This window comes from Bombina bombina, chromosome 3 (genome assembly GCF_027579735.1).
Source record: "Bombina bombina isolate aBomBom1 chromosome 3, aBomBom1.pri, whole genome shotgun sequence".
NCBI classification, from domain to species: domain Eukaryota; kingdom Metazoa; phylum Chordata; class Amphibia; order Anura; family Bombinatoridae; genus Bombina; species Bombina bombina.
The window spans coordinates 593,756,685-593,779,837 of record NC_069501.1 but is presented as its reverse complement, the minus strand read 5'-3'; the positions used below and the strand labels follow the sequence as shown (position 1 = coordinate 593,779,837).

Below are 23,153 nucleotides of genomic sequence, written 5' to 3'. Positions count from 1 at the left end.
AATTATCTCTTTTAGTTTTTATAGTGTAAAGATTCTGTCTCAGTCTATCCAGGGGATATTTCGGAGCCATATTAAAGTCGCCGCCAAGAATGAGATAACCCTCTGCATATGACATGAGCTTGTTTTGCAGACTGTCCCAAAAGGAGTGACTAAAAACATTGGGGGCATAAACATTACAAAATGTGTACAGTATTTTCATTATTTTAATTTTTGCCATTATGTACCTTCCTTCATGATCTGTGTCTACATGAATAATTTCATATAAAAGTTTTTTTTTTCCCAAGAGGATCGCTACCCCGCTTTGACCCAAGAAGTTTTCAGTTTAAGCACTTCTTCTGGTTTTAAATGGGTTTCCTGCAAAAAGGCTATATTTGTGTTACTTTTTCTCAGGTGGGATAGTATTGTTTTACGTTTAATGGGTGAAGTAAGTCCTCCTATGTTCCAGGAGGTCAATTTGAATTTATTTTCAATAGCCATTCAAGAATACTAAAAGTGGGAGAACAGGAAAACAGAACAAAAAAAAAAAAAAAAAAAAGAACAGAAAAGGGAAGGGGGGGAACCCAAATTGAAACAACATTGGAGGGTGTTTAATCCCATTTCCCTCTGTGCGCCTGTTTTTAAGGGGCCTATACATTCTAACGTACTCAGGGCGTCTAATTTATCTACTTTAATTTTGTCACTAAATTTAGATTTTATGCTGGGGGGAATTTCTCATCGTAAAATTTTTCAGCTTCATATGCTGACTCGAAGGAGTGTGTTTGACCATCTATTACCAGTTTCAGCTTTGCTGGGTAGAGTAAAGTTGCCCGAACACCTTGTTTTATAAAATTTGAGCAAATAGGGGCAAGCTCCCTCCTTTTTGTAGCTGTCTCTACCGAGAAATACATTTTATCATTTTATATTACTATCTCAAAGTCTTTAATGTCCCTTTAATGTTGTTTTTAGACTATGTAAGATACTATATATATGCAACTGCAGTGGCTATCCTTTATTATGATATTAATTAGTCATCAATAGGCATGTCATAGGGAGTAGTTATTACTTAAAATTGGTTTAGGCAGAACTTATTTAGTTCTGAGTGGTTTGTTTGTGTTATTGATACAGAGAGTTTGAATTTGCAACAGCGTTTCAGATATGTAATGATGATATATTAGCCAAGAGGGAAAGAGGAATCCAACTGGTATTTTTTGATTTGTATCAAATTTTAAACAATTTATTTAATTTTTGAACTCTTTGTATTCATGTTTTTAATACATTGTAAAAATATTATATTTTAGTTTAAAGAAACCTTAAGAAACCCTTTTTTTTATCTTTTATCATTCAGATTTTAAACAACTTACCAATTTACTTCTATTATAAATTTTGCTTCATTCTATTTCTATCCTTTACTAAAGGATCAGCAATGCACTAGTGGCAGCTGCTGAACACATCAGTAATGCCATGCCAATTGACATATATGTGCAGTCATTTGCATGGGAGAAGGGAACCTCTATGCTACCCCAAATGCCAACTCCTCTATAACAAGAAACTCTTTCTCTGGGAATCTATTTCATGCCAATAATGACACACAAACAGAGCCCTTATTATAAAATGTGGTTTTAAGTCAGTCTTAAATCTTTTCTAACCAACAAAATACTCTGAGTCATGGTTTCCTTTTGCTTTAGCTGTGTAAAAACACAACCACATTCTAAGGCAGCAGTCTGTATGTTAACATGGATTTAGGCTGAGAGATCCGTTGATTCCTCTTCATAGCAAGTTAGTGAAAGAAGTGTAGGATTTGAAGGTATTTCTTTATTGAAGTCATATTTATTAAAATCAGTATGGTTCTTCTGTTAAATTGACAAAAGCTAAACATAGCAGTGACGTCTCAGCTTCATTATGGATAACAACAACAGTTGAATCGTGAGATTAGTTCAGTCACATTCAAAATACAAATGACATTGCCCAGATATGAGTTCAACAACAACAATTACTAATCTAAATATATATAGAAAATCACAAATGCTGTTTCATTTATTGCAAGAGAATAGATTCATTCAAATGATCCAGTTGTTAACAAACTAAAAATATTGCTAATCTATTTTGTATATTTGGTTGTGAGATATGCTCAGGTTTACTGAAAATGTGCTTCTTTAAAGTAAAATTATGTGTTTTTATTTATTTATATTTTTTTTAAGCAAAGAAGTTGACAGGTAATGTATCAAATTTGGCAATCTCTCAAACAAGTTCTGCCTGAGGGAAGGAGACAAAACTACAGGAGGAAGTATCTTGCAAAGACACACCCAATATTCAAGAGACCAAACTAAAGAAGCATTGAGGGAATTACCAGAACAAGGTAAGAGCTTCCTTGAATTTTCCAACGTCACTATGCGTAGCTAGAAATAACCATATGTAATTAAGCACCATTTTGCATCAAAATGAGGCTCCTTTCCCCCCCAGAACTCTGTAAAACATTGACTGATGTATAGGTCAGGTATATGTTTAGTCTGAGGTCTGACAGTTTGCCTTGCACTTGCATATACTGTATTCTAGCATTGCTTAAACTTTATCCTGAGTAGGTTACACTCAAATATTTGGAGATACAAATATCTGAAAATAGAAAGACGAAATTTGAACTTTAGTTTTGTGAGGAAAAAAAGAACAAAAAAAACTTTGATCCACTATTCACTATTTCCTTTTATAATCGCTGCAAATATTTGATTTTGGGTGTTTTCAGGATAAAATTACATTTGTTTACTAATACTTTAATAGCCCCTGCCACATCTTCAGAACCTGACTTCACATTGTAGTACTTTTCTTTTTATGAAATGTTTCCTATTTTTGTGCTATGAATTGTTTTCTGAACAATATACACATTTTATGCTATGTGAAAATCTTACTGGGTATTTTGCAATGTTATACTGAGAGAGTATTCAGAATTTTTAAAATGTTTTTTTTTTTCCAGTTTTTAACAAGTTTAATATACATTATCTACAGAATCTAATTGTACCTTTCCAATTTATTTGGAATTTTTCAATGAGCTCTTTGTTACCTTGAGATAAACATATTTTTTATTCTCCTGAATGTAAATGTGTGTTATTCTTTACTGGAATGTTCCGTTTTTATCTTTTGTAAATATATCTAGTCTTTCCCATCATTGCTAACTAGCCTGCCCCCTCCCATTAACCTATTTTCTGCCAAACAGGGTTACAAGATGCAGCACATTTCTCTGAAGTGTGTTGCAAACAAGAGAATTAATCTGATTACATTCTAAATTTCTTGTGTTCAGTCAGGATTTGCCAAGAAATAAATGGATACTAAACTCATACAATTTTAAGCAACTTTCTAATTTACTCCTATGATCAAATTTTCTTCGTTCTCTTGCTATCTTTATTTAAAAAGCAGGAATGTAAAAGCTTAGGAGCCAGCCCATTTTTGGTTCAGGACCTGGGTTACTCTTGCTTATTGGTGGCTATTTTTTTTCTTTACAATCCTTGATATTAAATCATAGCTGCATTTATGAATACATTTAATATGAATGCTTGATGTCATGTTAAGAACCAAACTAAATCCAAAAAGTATATTTAAAAAATAAAATAAAATGAGAATAGTGTCTCTCTATAATACCTTGTGGGAAGTTAGTTTCTGGCAACGCTTTAATCACTACTGCTGTGTCTTGTTACGTAATAAACTGTTTCCAAACCACCAGTATATAAATAAAATAAAAGCTTTAGTTTCCCAACTAGAGGTTTTGAAGCATACACCCAAAATTACTGTATATTTTAACTTGAAAAACAGTTTTTAAAATTGTGCTAAACATAGAATAGATGTGACTGAATAGATTTTGTAATAGGGTGTTAACCCAGGGGCTGAGAACAACTAAAATCACAGAATAGCAGAGACAGGGCTGAACCTGAGAGGATCCACCTCTCTCATGATGGGAGTCTGCTCTGTGTATAGAAAACCAAATCACCTCAGGGCTGTTGTGGGGGTGGAGGGAAGTGGCAGCTCACATACTAGGGTGCTTTTCTTCAAGCCTCAGAGCAATAATATTGCATATCATCATTTATGTTGTTATTAGCAATATTATTATAATTTATTTGTAAAGAGCATGATGTTATTCCTGTGCAAAGTCTGAAAATGACTGAACTTGTTTAAAGCAACATAATGGAAAACATATATATCCACACTTATCTCCAAATGTGACATAACGTACTTACAGTAACTTATTAAACTCATCAGTAAGCATAAAATATGCAGCACAATGAGAACTATAAATAACAAAACATGAACATAGCAATGATTTAATCCTTGGTTAAACAGAACACAACAATCAAATAAGTTATATCACTGACCCATCAATGACCTATTTCCCATGACCACACAACTAGGCAATATTAATATAAATAAAAACACAAGACAAAACTTTGGGGGAAAAAGGCCGCAGCCCGCGTTTATTATTTTAAATAATAGCTAAACTTTATTAAACCACAATAACATTCAAAAGGTGCTTGCCCCATAAAATTACGTGCCTTCCACTGGCGCTCGGCCAGGCACGCCCACATACTTAACCTCTCCCCATACCTGAGGAGGTACCCATAATAATTAAATATAACTTAGCGGCTAGCACCCCGCTTTAGCTGCGACAACCACTTACCAAATCCAGGGAGGGAGGGAGGGCGCTTCTCTTCGCAGGTCTTCACTCCTGCTCGGCTAACAGACAAGTGAGCGACGGCTCACGTGACCACGCCCCTAATGCCTAGTGTGAGGTCATTAGCCCCTCCTCACATAGGCATTGCTCCGGGGCCTCATTGACCACACAACTAGGCAATATTAATATAAATAAAAACACAAGACAAAACTTTGGGGGAAAAAGGCCGCAGCCCGCGTTTATTATTTTAAATAATAGCTAAACTTTATTAAACCACAATAACATTCAAAAGGTGCTTGCCCCATAAAATTACGTGCCTTCCACTGGCGCTCGGCCAGGCACGCCCACATACTTAACCTCTCCCCATACCTGAGGAGGTACCCATAATAATTAAATATAACTTAGCGGCTAGCACCCCGCCACTGCTCGAAAAGACCTTCGAGCACCAACCCACAGGGCTAAGGCCTTTTTTACCCCTTCGCTCAAGTTAAAATTAAAAAGATGTAGGCCAATTTTGTTAAGGTGAACACCATCTTTTAAGAAGAAGCAGCTTCCAGACTCTCCTTCAAACTCCACATGCCTTAAACCGAAGCCACCCAATTTTGCCACAAAGCTTGTGATAGTTCTATTAATCTTTTTGCGGGATGAGTCCAATCTTTTCACATCCCAAGCAGATCTCCACGCTAATCTGCACTCAATGTCGGACCAAATGATCATTATCTCAGGTAACAATTCTTTTAACCTACCAATATCTCTTTTGATCATGTCAATAAAGTCTTTTTGTGCCATAAACCCTAAATCATTGCCCCCTACGTGAATAATTAAAATCTCAGGTGGGTGAAACAATCTAGCCCAACTAATCACTTTAAATAATAACTGGTCCCACTTCATACCCCTAATCCCAAACCACTTAATCAATACTTTTTCAGATGAACAGCTAAGCTGCAGCCCTGCATCTCTTAATGCAGCCTCTTTTCTCGCCCAGTATATGTAAGAATGTCCCACGATCCAACAATGAATGGGACCTGCTGGAATAAAAAACTAAATCTATAACTTATTAACAAGCTCCGGTCTCACATATAACCTGAAACATTCAGACTTCCATCTCCCAATCTTCTTAACTGAACTGACATTCAAACCAGAAATACTAGCTTCCGTCGCTGCCCCAATTCTAAATGAGTGGCAACCAAATTCACTACTATTCAAACCTATCCTTTCTAACCCTTTTTTCAATACTGCTTCAAATTGAAAACGGGATAAAAATGTGCCGTCCTCGTGCACCAATAAAGGAATGCCATCAACAACTCTTCTAACATTAAAAAATTCCCTAACTGCCGTAACTGGGCAGCACAATCCCCCAATCTCTTTCAAACAAACCCAGCAACCCTTACCTATTTGATCTGTTTTAGACTTCTTTAGCCAAATTAAAACTTCATGCGGGTTCAAAACTACATCCCTATAGCACAAGCCCCCGCAGTTCCACCTGTTAGCGGATACCAGCTCTGAAATCCTAAAAGCACCAAAGAAAGCCAACAAAAATGCCACCTTGAATAACAATACTTCAAATTGGGAAAAACAAACAAAGGGTAACACTTTAACCAACTTGACAACGATGGCGAAGACCAAAGGTCTTCTATTATCAACTGATACTTTACCCCTAATTAAACTCCTTATAGCCATTCTCACAGAAAAATTTTTGGACCGATCGACCCAACCCAACAAATTAAACAAAAAAGACAAAGCCGCCATATTCCTCTGCACCACCGATTTAGATGTACCCTTCACTCTCCATTCTTCAATCCAGTCTAATAAAAGGAAATCCTCTTTTTCCCCTTCAAAATCAGATAATTTGTTCAACCATTGAACCCAGACAGGTAGGTAGGCTTTCCAAGTACTAGGAGCTAAGGCTCCCCTCACCGATCTTAGCAATCTAGGAAGTTCAAATGCCACATCTCTTCCGGGCAAGGAAAACCGATTTCTTCCGCCTCCGGCACAGCCTCCCGGAATCTCCGCCACTGAAAACGAGAAAGAGCGTCAGCCCCAACATTCTCCTTTCCAGGAACATGAATAGCTCTAAAAAAGACATTATGCTTCATACACTCAAAAACGAACATCCTCAGCAATCCAATCACTGGTTTCGAACTAGATGATAGGCGATTGATTGCAAAAACAACCCCCATATTATCGGAATGAAATACCACCTTTCTGTTCTCGAATTCGAAACCCCAAATTTTTAAAGCTACCACTAACGGAAATAATTCCAGAAAAACCAAATTTTTTGTTAGACCTACCGCAGCCCAATATTCCGGCCACACACCAGCACACCATTTGTTTCCAAATATGGCTCCAAAACCATGAGCCCCTGAAGCGTCAGTGAATAAATGGAGTTCACTACACAAAATTTCCATAGTCTGAATTAAAGATTTGCCGTTAAATTCCTTTAAAAAGGCTTTCCAAACTCTCAAATCTTCTTTCACCTGATAAGATAAACGAATCCGGAAATGGGGAATTTTAACTCCCACAGTGGCTAAAGATAACCTTCTGCAAAAAATCCTACCAACTGGGATGATCTTACATGCAAAATTCAGTTTACCCACTAGGGACTGAATCTCTCTCAATGAAAGCTTCTTTCTCGCGAGAGCTAGGTTAATGGAAGACACAAGATCACTAATCTTGTCCTTAGGAAGTCTGCATTCCATAGAAACAGTGTCAATACAAATTCCCAGGAAATTTATCACATGAGAAGGGCCCTCAGTTTTTTCATCAGCAACCGGGATCCCAAAATCCCTAGCTATCAGCATAAAAGAATCCATCAGAAATTGGCATGATTGGGTTCCTTCCGGACCCACAAACAAAAAATCATCCAGATAGTGAGAAACGGATGACAAACCAGAAATTTGCTTTACAACCCATTCTAGAAAACAACTAAATTTCTCAAAATAAGAACAGGAAATAGAACAGCCCATTGGTAAGCATAAATCCACAAAATAGGAACCACCCACAAAGCAGCTCAACAGATGATGACAAGATGGATGGACCGGTAACAGCCTAAATGCTGATTCAATGTCCACTTTCGCCAACAAGGCGTTTGGACCCGCCTCCCGAATCAAATCTAAAGCCTTATCAAAGGATGCGTATCTGACTGCAGATAATTCAGGATCAATCCCATCATTCACTGAAAAACCTTTCGGGAAAGACAAATGATGAATCAATCTGAATTGATTCGGCATTTTTTTGGGAACCACTCCTAAGGGAGAGACACGCAAATTCTTAAAAGGAGGGGTCCTAAGAGGACCCGCCATCCTACCCAGAGAAATTTCTTTCTGAATCTTAGCCATCACTACTTCCGGAAAATCCGATGCTGACTTTAAGTTACCTGCAAAAACCGATTCAATCCCCTCAAAAAAGGGGATATAAAACCCAACTGAAAACCCCCCCAATAGAGTGTTCGCATCTGATATTTTAGCTTTTTTCTTACCGTACAATTCTAACCACGGCGCCATCCTTTCGACTTTCACTGGCGTCCTGGCTTTGAATAGTACTTTCTCCTTTTGAGAGGGATTTACCTTTTTTAAAGCATTTTGCGCTAGAATGGACTCCTCCACAAAAGGAGCACTCGTGCTTGTATTTACAAGCTGTTCCAAATTTACATGTTCCTTCATTGAATTGGAAGCAAAGCCCTTTTCTGAGGGCCACTGCTGATGATGATGCTGAGGAAGCATTACTTCCTCCTCCCGTAACACGAAAGGACTGAGACCTTAGCGGAGTCATAAGCTCCAACCATATCCCCATGTCCCTATCGTCCCATCTCATTTCAGGACGAACTGCAAGACGTTGACGAAACTGTTCGTCATACTTCCACCACGCAAGACCGCCATACGTGCGACAAGCACTGGCTATTTCATTGAGGTAACAAAATAGGGAAGAGCAAAGCTCAGGGTTCTTTTCACCAACTACACTTGCAAAAATGCAAAAGGCAGTTGACCAATTAGATAAAGTTTTTGGCAATTTTCTAAATTTCTTTTTACGCTCGTCATCTTCTTTTTTAGAAGACTCACTCCTTACATCATCCTTGATGTCAAAAACTTGATCCACCGGAAGCAATGAGAAAATTTCAATAAACTCTCTACGCCAAATCTTTTCTTTCGTCTCTAAAGATAAATGAATACCCAAAGGCCCAACCGAACATAAGCAAGGGCGTCTCAAAGCCTGATCAGATACCTTAGGAAGCCCTATCATACTTGCACTACTTAAAATTACCGAGGGTGCCTGCTCAGGAGGACCACCTCCTGAGGGCGCAATTTGCTGAACCCAAACACCAACCGGGCCTGGAGTGCCCTCAGCACTCACCGGACCACAACCTTCCAATCTAGCTATTAAATCTTTCAATCCTTTCAACATCAGCTCACACCTTACCTCAGAAGCATTCGAAGCATTCACATTAACACTTGAACTCTCACCTGCATCATTGGACATTACAGGATTCTCCCTTGTAATGACCGTCTCCCTCCTTGCTTCCTGGCATGTTGATTCACTACCTTTTCTCTGTTTATCTCTTTCATTTCCTCTCCTTCTAACCGGAGTCCTAGACCTTCTGGGTCTCCCTCTTTCCCTTGACTGTTTATCCAATGATCCCCAAAGAGAAGAATCGCCTAATTCTTTGTTTTGTCTGGACGTAATAGGCGAACGGGATCTCTCCCGACACCGTGAAACTGAACTCCTGGAACTTTTCTCCTGTCTCTTTCTTTCACTGTGGACTACCTGAGGCTGAGAGGATGCGTATTCCCTGTTAGCTAACCTTCTATCAAAAATACTACCACCCCTATCACTATCATTACTAACCATAGTGTTAACCCTCGCTGAATTACTCGCCCTAATACCTTCAGAATTAACATTACCTGGAACTAAAGCTCTAATTAACTGTGATACAATATCTAAACTGTTTACCTACTCAGACGCTGCTGGTCCTGGTAAAGCTGATTGCTCTTCCTCCTCCCCGAAATCACTGTACTGTTCATCGATCCATAAAGAGTCTGCTTCCTCCTGTATCTTCGAAGGAAACGTATCACAGCTCCGGCCAGGTGTTATAAACTCAGGATGAATAGAATCTGAAGAAAAGGAAACGTTAACCTGCCTAGAATTAGCCTCCTTATTTACAATCCTACTTGTTCTATCACTAACATTATGTTCCTTTAAAAACATCTCTCTAGCACTATCATCTAAACTGGCATTCTCCCAATTTCTAAAACTCTCTAGCCTAACATCCCTCTCAGCGTTTTCTCCTCCCGGACCTGTAAAACAATGCTTTCTTTTTTCCAAAGCCTTTCTACCTGTTGGGGCGGAAGCTCCTACAGTAACTGGCTTAATCAATGTAGTATTCCTTGAGCTAAACTTGTTTGAAGAGTCTGCATTTGCTGTTCTAGGCTCACTAGCCGTTTTACAATGCCTGCCTACCTGACTGAAATGCTCCTCACCATATTGCTGCTGCATTAGAAAAGGCTCATTAGCCGTAAACTGATCCTGGCCCCTGACTCTTAAAACTTCCTCATATACCATCTGTGCTGTGTTATCCCGGCCTATATTTACCTCAGGCCTAATTGCTGTACACATTTCTACTTGCCCAATGTTATTTGGGCCTTCTCTGATTAAAGGCCTCAAAGCCGTGTTCGTGTCCTGATGCTGTAATAAATGATAGCCCACATGCTGCCCAACATTATCTTTATTAATGATACCCCCAGGCCTAAAGGCCATACATTTCTCCTGGTTTGTTGCGCACTTTGGGCCTGCAGCCGTTGTCCCCTGATTTGGCGCCAAAATACTTACGTTCGCCGCCTCACAAGATTCTTCCTCACCAGCCGCCATCTCCGCTTCTTCCGACACCTCTTCATCCCAACGGACGAAAACAGCTCCTGAAAAAGAAGAAGAAGTACCTGGTGCAGCTTCTCCCTGGAGAAACCGTGTTGCGTCCGTTCTGCTGGTGTCTCCCGGTCCTGACCGACTTCTTGCAGCTCCTCTCCTTCTCACCGATGACGACCGCTGACCCGCTGCAGCTCTCACCACTTTTCCTCTACGGCTCCCGGACTCCTGACGTCTTCCGGTCGATGGACTCAGCCTTTCTGGCGGACGGGATCTCCGCGTCGGCCTTGATGGCTCACCGCCTGCCGTGACGACTCCTCCGGTTCCTGAATCCTCTCCGATCGCTAACCGCTTCCGGACCCAGTCTTCGCCCTTCGATGACAACAGCTCCTGGACCGTCGACAGAATCTTCTGCAGCTCCGACATGGTGAGTAGAAAATAACCGCTTCTCTTCGCAGGTCTTCACTCCTGCTCGGCTAACAGACAAGTGAGCGACGGCTCACGTGACCACGCCCCTAATGCCTAGTGTGAGGTCATTAGCCCCTCCTCACATAGGCATTGCTCCGGGGCCTCATTTATCCATCTACTTTAGCTTCATAACCCCAGTTTCCCAGAACTATAAACCAGGTGCTTATAAACATCAGCCAAATGATGCTAACCCTGCTGAGCCCACTAACCTTCCTTCATATAAACCCTGTATCAGTCTCCCTCAATCATATTTGTGCACATTGCTTCAGTCTCCCATTCCCCACACTTATGTTACTCAATCACAAATAATAACTGCACATATTTCAATGCTAGCACATATTTCCCATAATCCCAGTGTACAGCAGCCTCAGTTCACTATCTTTGTAGTTATCACCCTCAACCTCATAAAGCCAATACACACCTCCCTTACACTCACAGCTCCTGTACCCTTCTCCCTCAGTCAATACTTATCTCCTGTACGTCACCAGTCATATAGACACTAAAAAATATATATATTTTATGAACTATGATATAGTTACCAGTCTGTAGGATAAAAATGATTTCCGACTAAGCAAACCGCCAAACACTGCAAGTTCTTTGATCCCCACAGTTCAGTGAATGATAATGCATCTCTTCATGACCTTTAAAGTCGTCAATCCCCGGCCTAACCTTCTAACATTTATTAAATAACTTAATTGCTATAAATAAGAGTTAAACACAACTTTGGTATAAAAATTGGCTGCAGCCATTTTATTAATAACATAAGTTAAATATTGTATAATAAAATATTTCCAAACATTTAACAGAAAATACCTGATGTTCATAAATAACATTCCAAATCAAACAAACGGTCAATTCCCCACAGCGGTGCTAGTTCCCAAACCCACATAAACAAGATGGCCGTTATTCAAAAACTGGACTCAACTATATCCCCGTTGAGTCCGTCCAAGGACACCTACACTTTAATAGGGAACCCCTTGCCCCTATAAAACCTGTTGCCCGCTCACCCCATGGAGAGGCAACTACTTAAAATCCTCCAAATCACTTGGCCATATTGCTTAACATATTTGTCTGGGAACTAGCACCCCCGCCTTGCTGCGACGAACACAAAACAAGGAAGGGACACCAAAATTAGGGAGGGAGCACTTTCCACATAAGTTTGATAAATAATCTGATGACAGATTCTCCCGCTCTTTTCCTTAAAAGCGTAACAGCGCGTGCTAAGCTCGCCCCCTTACAGGCTCCCAACCAATCACACACTAGGCCTAATTCCTCCAACGGTCAAGTCCCCTTCCCGTTACTTCGAACTCCTAGGGGCTCCATGACCTTTAAAGTCGTCAATCCCCGGCCTAACCTTCTAACATTTATTAAATAACTTAATTGCTATAAATAAGAGTTACACACAACTTTGGTATAAAAATTGGCCGCAGCCATTTTATTAATAACATAAGTTAAATATTGTATAATAAAATATTTCCAAACATTTAACAGAACATACCTGATGTTTATAAATAACATTCCAAATCAAACAAACTGTCAATTCCCCACAGCGGTGCTAGTTCCCAAACCCACAAAAACAAGATGGCCGTTATTCAAAAACTGGACTCAACTATATCCCTGTTGAGTCCGTCCAAGGACACCTACACTTTAATAGGGAACCCCTTGCCCCTATAAAACCAGTTGCCCGCTCACCCCAAGGAGAGGCAACTACTTAAAATCCTCCAAATCACTTGGCCATATTGCTTAACATATTTGTCTGGGAACTAGCACCCCCGCCACCGACTGGACTGACCGAACAGCCCAGTCCCGCCAAACCCAAAATTTTGCCCAACGCTTCTTTTATATCAAAAAGAAATAGCTGCAGCCCAAATTGATTAAAGTGTACACCATCTTTTAGATAGAATTCCTTAGCCCCTTCCACTTCAAAATCTGAGTGGAAAACAACACCCCCCCCAACCTTCTTACAAAAGAGCTAACTATTTTGTTAACTTTCTTGCGGCTCTTTTCCAACCTATCATAATCCCATGCTGATCTCCAAACCAGTCGAGGAGTAATCTGTGACCAGACTATTTTAATTCCAGGATAAAGCTCTTTTATATTGCCCAAATCCCTTTTAATTCTTCTTACTAGTTCTTTTTGAGGAATCATACCCAAATCATTCCCTCCCAAATGCAATATCAAAACATCCGGGTGATGGAAAACCTTGCTGTAATCGAGAAACACAGGAAACAGAAGTTCCCAGCACATACCCCTAATCCCAAACCATTTGACCTCCCATTGACCAACTGGACACCCGAGCTGAAGGCCGCCCATTTTCTTACTGGCCTCAGCATTGGCCCAATATATAAATGAATGCCCCATCACCCATACGATCCTCACACCTGAAATAAAAGAAATAAAGAGAACATTCAGGATGATTTCAGCTCAAACATTTCCAAACATTCACCCCAATCTAAAAAAAATTTTTTTTTAAACCCTCAAATCAGGTTTAACATAAGATTTATAACGACTTGAACCCCATCTACCAATCTTTTTGACTATATCCTCTCTGAGACCAAGCATAACAGCTTCAGTAGCAGCTCCTATACGGAATGAGTGGGATCCGAACTCTAATGGATTAAAACCCAATAAAACAATTGAACCCTTCAGAATGGCTCTAAATTGATATTGTGACAAAAATGAACCATCTGAGTGAACCAACAAAGGGCCATCCTGCAAAGGCCGTATGGACCCATAAAGCATCATTACCTGACAAGGACATATTTCTGCACCGCTAGGGAACAGCACTATATTCTTGCCTTTACCATAAATATCTGTTTTACTACTTCTCAGTAAGATTTCGACCCTGCTCTCATTCCATATTACATCCTCTTTTTGCAAACCTCCAGAAACTTTCCTGCTAGGGCTTACCAATTCAGAAAGCCTAAAAGCCCCAAAAAAAGGCCAATACAAAGGCCGTTCTAAACAATATTTCTTCAAATGCTGATACACAAATATCAGCCAATACTACCCAAATTTTTTTAAGCAAAGTAAATGTAATAGGCCTTCTCTTGTCTCTACCTTTTGCCTTTTTCTTCAAACCTTTAAGGACCTGACGTACCCAAAAAACCTTTGTAATGTCAGGAAGGCCTAATAAACGGAATCTAAAAGCTAGGGCCGTCAATCTTTTTTCCATATTAGATGCTGACAAACCCAAGGTTCCCCAAAGCCACATCCATTCCAATAAGCAGCCCGTGACATCATCAGACCCTTCTTTTATTTCAGTCTGACCTAACCACATTTCCCATTCCCTCCAGACTGATACATAAGACACCCAAGTACCTGGAGCCAAAGACTTCTTAATTGATTCAGCCAATCCTCCGTCCCAAGCTTCCAAAGTTGGGACGGAAACTTCGCTCCAGCTACATCCGCCTGAGGAGCCAGCTTCCGAAAGCGACACCACTGTGAACGAGATAAAGAATCTGCTATCAAATTAAGCTTACCAGGGATATGCTGTGTGCCGTGTGGAACAATATGGATTTATTCACCAAATCAACTTCCCACACAAACAATGCCACCAGAATCGGAAATAATTCAAGGAAGACTAGGTTCCGAGTTAAACCCAACTCTACCCATTCTTGAGGCCACACCTCTGCACACCAATGACCTTGAAAATAAGCCCCGAAACCGACACCACCAGCTGCATCTGTTATCAAATCCAAATCAACATTAGAGATCCTAGCTTCCATAAAGATTGCGACCCCATTAAAAATTTTAAGGAACTCCAACCAAACTTTCAAATCATCCTTGTGGCCTTTTTTAATCCTTACAAAATGATGAGGCTTACTAACACCAGCCGTAGCCAATGAGATTCTTCTAGAAAAAACTCTACCAATGGGAATGATTCTGCAAGCAAAATTCAATTTTCCAAGCAGAGATTGCATTTCCCTCAGAGTCACCTTACGGACCCCCAAAAATTGCTGAATCATTTCTGACAAATCCACAATCTTTTCCAAAGGTAACCTACATTCCATTTTTTTGGAATCAATTGTAATACCCAAAAATGTAAGGGCCGTAACTGGACCCTCAGACTTTTCCATTGCAATAGGAACCCCAAATTCAGATGCCATTGAATAAAAACAATCCCTTAACTTCAAACAAACGTCCGATTCAGGAGGACCAACAAAAAGAAAATCATCCAAATAATGAACTATAGAAGAGAATCCTGACTTAAATTTAACAACCCATTCTAAAAAAGAACTAAAACACTCAAACAATGAACAAGAAATAGAACAACCCATCGGGAGGCAAAGGTCGATGTAGAAAAAACCATCAAAACAACAACCCAATAGATAATGGGAAGAAGGATGAACCGGAAGTAACCGAAAGGCTGCCTCAATGTCCACTTTAGCCATTAAAGCACATTGACCGGCCTCCCTAACCAGATTAACTGCCATATCAAACGATGTATAAGACACCGACGATAATTCCTCCGGAATATCATCATTCACAGACCCACCTTTTGGAAAAGATAAGTGGTGGATAAGTCGAAATTTACCAGGTTCCTTCTTAGGAACCACTCCCAAGGGAGAAATACGCAAATGGGGAATAGGAGAAACTTTAAAAGGACCTGCCATTCGACCCAAAGAAACCTCCTTCTCGAGCTTACTCCTAACAACATCTGGCCATTCCCTAGCACCCTTAAGGTTACCCCTGTAATGAACAACTCCCCCTGAAGATGGGATTCTGAAACCAAACTCAAAACCATGCAGTAATAACAAAGCTTTTTCACCAAAACCCTTCTGTTTAGCATAGAGCACGAGCCACAGCTCCATCCCGCTTAACCTCACCGGAGTTAATCCCTTTTTCAGACAGCTCCTGGGTTCCTCCCAATTTGTTCTTTTTGAAACACTTGATGGAAGGGTGAGATCCCCCACACCCTGAGCATTCATGCCTGACTTTACAAGTCGATCCCCATTTGCAAAACTTTTCATTGAAAGTAAAACAGAAACCTTTTTTGGCTGTTGCCGATGACCCACTTTGAAGTGACCCGCCGGCACCCCCACGAAAAGGCTGCGAAGACCTTAACGGAGTCATCACTTTTAGCCAAAGGCCCATATCGCGATCATCCCACTTCATCTCAGGCTTAACCGACAAACGTCTAAATTGTTCATCATAAACCCACCAAGCCATAACCCCATTTCTCTGTTCTCTTAGCAGCAGCAACTTCATCTAAATAACAAAACAGTGCCGCGCCTTGATCAGGGAACTTACCAGCAAATACACTGGCATAAATAACAAAAGCCTGAAACCAGTTAGTAAATGTTTTCGGTAATTTTCTGTATCGTTTTTTCCTCTCCTCCTCTTCATTCTTAGACGCATCCTTTTTTGAGTCTTCAGGTATCTCAAAATACTGGTCAAGAGGGAGGAGAGAAAATAATTCAATAAACTCTCTCTTACATATCTTTTCCCTTAACTCAACCGTCAAGTGCATACCCAAAGGCCCAATAGAACACAAGCAAGACCTGGCCAAAGCCGTGTCAGCAATTTTAAGCTCAGAACCCCCAGACCCTTTATTATCAACATTGGCCACTTTTGACTGGGACAAACCAACCACTTGAGATTGGGGTGCCGACCCTACATCTTTTGTTCCCACATCAGAAATCCCTAATGCCCCATTTTGAGGTGCAGATCCAGAAGGAACCCACGAATTGGTGACTCCCCCCGAAACTTTAGCACCTTCTAACTTGGCTAACAAGTCCCTTAAACCCGCTACAACAGTTATTGATAAAGGATCAGCATTCACACCAACTGTTTCAACCCCCACATTCAAATTCACAGCCCCAGATCCCTCATTACCTGTCCTAAGATCCTGAGCCGCTGCAGACTGATCCCCTTGAGATGCAGCCATGACCTTCTCTATATTCTGGAACCCAGGAGTCCTGGGTTCCATATTAGCCATCAATTGTTGACCTCTTTCAGCCTGCAAAACAGAAACATGGGACAAACCCCCTGAAGGTGCCCAAACTCCAATGCCCCTACTAGTTGTAGACATACCCAACCTACTGTCCACTAAAACACCCTTACCCCTCTTAGCAGATGTAACCTCAAACCCTTCACCCCTTAAATCCCCATACCTCTTGCGTTGTCTACCTCTACCTTGTATTCTCCCAATCCCAGACCTGTTTGGACGTTGAAAAGAATTAGCCGAGCTATGAAATGTATTGTTATGCTTCTGACCCATCATCCCCTGATGACCAAAATTAAAATTGTTGTCCATACTCACCCCTGCTTCTTCTCCCCTTGCACTAGAACGTTCCGCCCCCGGAACGCCATCCTCCATATCAAGCCTGATATTATCCGTCCAGGATTCCTGAAGGCCATAAGCTTCCCCACTTAGGCCGTCATTTCCCACCACCAAGAAACCCGGAGAATTCTCAGGCCGTGACCCAATCTCATTCCCTTCTAAAAGAAAAACATTATTAGAAACAGGTAAATTTTCAACCACATCAACATTCCTACCCCTCAAATTTCTTAACTCACCCCTTAAAACTAAATCACTCGATGCCCTGACTGCCGATCTAAACTGGCGTAGGGGGTTAACTACACTGGGAGAAGGAGGAATAAAATCCTCCTCAGAAGAATCTAAATATAAGGCTAATTCCCCAACGTCGTTATCGACCTCTGTATCATACTGACTCTCACTGACTTCGACCCCTTCCACCCTCTCATCTAACACTCGATAATCCTGTTCCTCAAAATTGCTACTAGGCCTTAAAATCTGGGCCGTTTTTGAAACATTATGTAACTGCTCCTCAACCGCCTGAGACAGCACAGTCGGGCCTGACACCTTCAATTCCTCACCCCTCTTTCTTACTGAAACACTTCCTAACCTACCACCACTCACCTGCTCCCTACTACCACTCGATAAACTAGGCCTCGGTGGACCGTCACCTTTACTAACTTGCCTCTTCCCCTTAAATACCACTTTTTGGCCTAAATTGGCCGTCTTACCCTTAGGCAAAGAATCACCCTTCTTTACAGGTAATTTAACTTGCTCCAGTAGAGAACAAATGCTTCCAGACAGCATAGCGGGATCCACAACCTCAGCTTCGGCCTGCCGACTCCTGGAACAAGAATTTGACTTCTTCCTCACGGCCGCCTTTAACCCCGGACTGGGGCTGGGTCTCCTCCGTCTGCCATTACTCCCCTCCGAATCCGGATCCAAACGAACCGGAGGCCTAGAACGCCTCACCGGTCTCGAAGCAGCGTCCTCCTTATCATCCTTCGTTTTGATATCAGATCCAAACAAGGGACGTAACTTCTCCTTGAGCCAGGTAGGGCCCATTTTAGCAGCTTCCAACTTAAGTTGGTCGAAAATCGCATCAAACTGCGCCATCACAAATAATTCCACAACGAACAAGCACTTTCCACATAAGTTTGATAAATAATCTGATGACAGATTCTCCCGCTCTTTTCCTTAAAAGCGTAACAGCGCGTGCTAAGCCCACCCCCTTACAGGCTCCCAACCAATCACACACTAGGCCTAATTCCTCCAACGGTCAAGTCCCCTTCCCGTTACTTCAAACTCCCAGGTGCTCCATATCATGTGATCAGAAATAAAACACTCTAAAAGAAAAAGTATACAAAGAGTGGGCGCCTCAATGGTGCATTACACCTCAAATGGAAATCGTTTAAAAAAAAAAAAGTATAGATAAACTCATTTTCAAAATGAATGCACCTGTACATAAAACAAACCAATCACACAAATTCTAATCATAAATAAAAGGAACATTCAAAGCCTCAAATAACATGACCCCATGAGTTGTCAAATTCTCATCCCCCTTATACATAATAATTTACCTTACACACAAACCCATAAATGAATACAATGACACTGGTTCTTCTGGTAAAATTCTGGCCACAGCCTGTTTATTAAATAACAATTTAAAACACATAAATAAAACTCTTCAGAACCACATATCAACTTTATTAACTAGAACAAACCCAGAGGTGCTAGCCCCAATCTTAAATTTTTTAGTCTTCCTTTTCTCCTTGACCAGGCCGTACTTTAGAATCACCTGGACTTAAATAAGTCTGTTACTTTTTTCCTCACCCAAAGCTCCAAGGGACCCCATGCCCAAGGAGCTACTTAACCTGCTCTCCCACCCTGTGGGGAGGTTAACCCAACCACTTATGGTCATAGTCCAGTTCCGGACGTGAGGGGACTAGCACCCGCCAATGGCTGTGACAAATGAAAACCCTTTAAACAAATGGGACTGAGGAGAAAATGCTACCTTTACTTATTTGGCACTAAAATGGCCAGCCCTCCCCCTCTGCCTTAAATACCCCTCTACTATGACCCACCCCATAACTTGTTCATAGGGCCCTATCCCCTCCCAGGGGGTCAAAGGTCCTCTCCCCTTATTTTTGCATTGCTATGGTCTAGAATAGAAGTTGAACAAATTATACTGATTTGTTTAGGGTGCTAAACGTTTTCATCTATTGTGAACAAAGTAAATTAAATTCCCATCCCCAAAACCTACCCTATCCTCTGCAAAATTCAACACTTTGACAAACATTAGAACACCAAAACAATGTTAGTCTGAGATTCAAACTGCATAATATTTACAGAGTATTTATATCATCTACAGACCTTCCCACTTAGAGACAAAATGCATAGTGTGCACTGATTCACTTGTATTTATAGGAAGTAATGTAACAGATTATGTATTTATAGTAGAAAATAATATTTGTAAGTGGTTTTATATAAAATGACAATGTTATCTCAATTAAAGGTATATGAAAGTGAAAAATTACATTTAAAGGGACAGTAAACACCTTGTAAAATCAACAGGTTGCTTTTACCGTTTAGAGAATTAGAAAATCCTAATTTTTAAAAAATCAAAATTACAAGAAAAGGGGGCAAAATAAATAATGACAGTATCTTGCTAAGTTGTTTTATTATGCATATCTAAATATGGTATATTAAAATCTCCAGGTGTTTACTGTGTCTTTAATGAATCCGTTTCAGCCACCTTAGCATTGCATAATAATTTCAGTGAAAATCAGCATGATCATTTTTGCATATTTTACCTTGTTCCTTAGGGTTTGTCATATATTTATTATATAAATATAATTATATTTATATTATCTTATATATTATATTTATTATATATATAATCAGCATCACCAATATTCAAAATGTTTTTATGTTTAGAGGGAAGAAAATAATGGATTAATTAGTCTCCAAACAAAGGAATCGTTAGCATAGTATTCCAGAAAACATGGAACTGGAAGGAATGAACTCCCGTGATCGCTGGGCGGATGAGACTGAGGTTGAAGAAGAGGACACTTCCTCTAACACATGTTGTGATAGAATGCATAGAACCATTTCCAATTGGATGCTTCCTGCGGAGCATCAGGCTACATATCTAAAGAGAGCAAACTGCATACCTCCTCCTATCTTCATAATCACCATAAGCATTGCTGAGGTATTTGAGAAATTATAGTTATCTTTAATTACATACAAAGTTAAATCTCCCTCAGCATGTTTAGTAAAGCATATGTAAATATATTGCAATGCATGCTCGTGATTTATTTAGTTGATTTCCTCTCCCCCTGCAGTGCATACTGTAGTTTTCCTGGGATTATGAATAGATAGGGTTGCCTGGTGTCCTCAAACAGATAATCCTGTATTTTAGCCCGCTGTCCTGTAAAATCTATATAAAAAGATGGACACTTATTGGCAGCTACATTTTAAAGGACTCCTATTCCTCTATACATTTCAAATATAGCCCAGAAAAAAGTGACACTACACATGCACTTCTCATTGTGTTTCAGGCTGCCAATAAGGGTAAAAAAAAACAATGTCTTATATGTTATTCACAGTCTGTATGTGCTGTTGGAAGTCAAGGGACGTCAAATCACTGCAATGTGTATTATTGGCAGCCAATGCAAAAATTGAATGTGAAAAAATATATATGTTGGGGTCTCAGGGAGGGTGTGTGACCTCACTAACTGTGCGCATACCTAGTTATCTACAGGTTGTGTAGGCTTTTTTTAGGGATATATCCATGTGCTGCTCAGCAGTTTCAAATCCCAGCAGATTTTTTCTTTAGAAAATGACAATTCTAACTGCTTTTGAACCATTTTTGCAATGCTTTGCTTTATTACTGATGTACTGTGCATACATAAACAAAATAATTTTGATCCAATCTATAATGATGACCTTTCATGACGAGCACAAAAAGCAGAACTTCGAATATTGCAACCGCATTAATGTATTCCCTCATAGGAGACAAAGGAGCAACAAAAGAGGGGGGAAAAAAACTCACGAGCAAAACCGATTGCATATTCTCAAGTGCGCTAACCTGACATAAAATTATTAATATTTTACATTCCAATGTTCTTCATATAGTGTAATATGTTCTATTTATTCATAAATACATATTTCTACATATATCAGATTGCATTTTGTAACAGTATATATCTATCCATCTATCTACATGATTACATGATATATATAGGTATATATATATATATATATATATATATATATTATCAGTTATTTGTAGAGCGCCAACAGATTCTGCAGTGCTGGTTTATATATATATATATATATATATATATATATATATATATATACACACAGATATATATAGGAAAATCTATTTATAAATACATAGAACATATTCCCCTATGTACAGAACATCGGAATGCGAAATATTTACAGTAAGTACACAGTATAACACTTTATATAAAAAAAAATGTGTGTGTATATATATATATATATATATAAATATATGTATATATATATATATGTAGAGAGAGAGAGAGAGAGAGATATTATATATATATATATATATATATATATATATATATATATATATATATATATATATATATATATATATATATATATATATATATATATATATATATATATGTCTAAATCAATGTAAATATTTGCATAGGAAATTAGTACATCTAGGCAAGTATCCCCGCTTGCTTTTCCCCAGAAATTCTTAATATACAATGTTTCCAATGCACAAGAGAATTGTGGGTAAGATATGCAAATTAGATATGCAAATTCTCTGTTTTTTTTGCTTCAAAAATACTGTTTTGACACAGCAAAACAGTATTTTTGAAGCAAAAAAACCTGAGAATTTGCATATCTAATTTGCATATCTTACCCACAATTCTGTTGTGCATTGGAAACATTGTATATTAAGAATTTCTGGGGAAAAGCAAGCGGGGATACTTGCCTAGATGTACTAATTTCCTACGCAAATATTTACATTGATTTAATTTTGAGACATGGAGGATTTTAGATTTCAGTTTATCTCCCCCCATAATTTTAATGAATTTTAATATATATGTCTATAAATGTGTACATATGCACTTAGCAGCATCTGTACACACTGTTGTGTATTAAAGTGCTCAGAATAATGTGAGAGTTGTGTACACATTTTGCTGTAGAGTAAGAGCTGTTATAATTTTCTTCCTATCCGCTCCTTGCTGCAGCTTGCTGTGTTTATATACTATGCAGTGTGGAAGCCACAAAAGCAGTGGATCACGCTGGGCACAGGTATCTGGGAAAGTCCTTTCATATACAGAAGTGAGAAGAGGCAGGAAGCATGGAGGTTCATTTCCTATATGTTTGTGCATGCTGGGTAAGAAGAGAGACTATGCTGACTTTTTTTTACTTAATAGATCTGTGAAATAAATTTGAAAAATAAACCTAAAGTAATTTATAAACATAAAGTGCATTAATAAAACCTACAATGTGAACCATTTCAGACATGAAAAGTAAATGACCTTTAATGATGTTTATGTAATTTAGCAAGGTATAGTATAGAAGAAAGAGACTCTCTGAGTAATATTGCTTACCATGTTCAATACAGTTTGTTTGGATTACATATTTCGTAATCACTTTCCTTCGTTTTTCCAACTGTTTAGAGAGTGTCATACAAAATACTCCCGGCTTCATCTGGAACATTATAGTAGCTAATGTTACCCCTTTATCTAATACACCTCAATAACAAACCCAGTGGTGATACTGCCATTCCTATAGTCTCTTCAGCAGGGGTCAAACTAGACCTCAATAGGCAAAAGGCTGCGGCAGGACACCCCCATTTTAATAGCCCTCATTCTAGCCATTTCCAGAAACTGAGCCGGCAGCCACATAGGAGACTGTGGTCCCTATGCTCATAACCTC

At 39.5% G+C, this 23,153-nt stretch overlaps 1 protein-coding gene across 1 annotated transcript in view; it reads left to right on the top strand.

Moving 5' to 3' along the window:
* The first annotated feature begins 1,693 nt into the window (after nt 1–1,693).
* RHBDL2 (rhomboid like 2) overlaps nt 1,694–23,153 on the top strand; it is an 85,486-nt gene continuing 64,026 nt past the window's right edge. The window contains exons 1-4 of the mRNA XM_053707171.1: nt 1,694–1,783; nt 2,178–2,335; nt 20,154–20,427; nt 22,460–22,608. Of these exons, the coding sequence (XP_053563146.1) occupies nt 20,221–20,427; nt 22,460–22,608 (356 nt within the window). The 5' untranslated portion in view covers nt 1,694–1,783; nt 2,178–2,335; nt 20,154–20,220. The remainder of the gene's footprint in view (nt 1,784–2,177; nt 2,336–20,153; nt 20,428–22,459; nt 22,609–23,153) is intronic.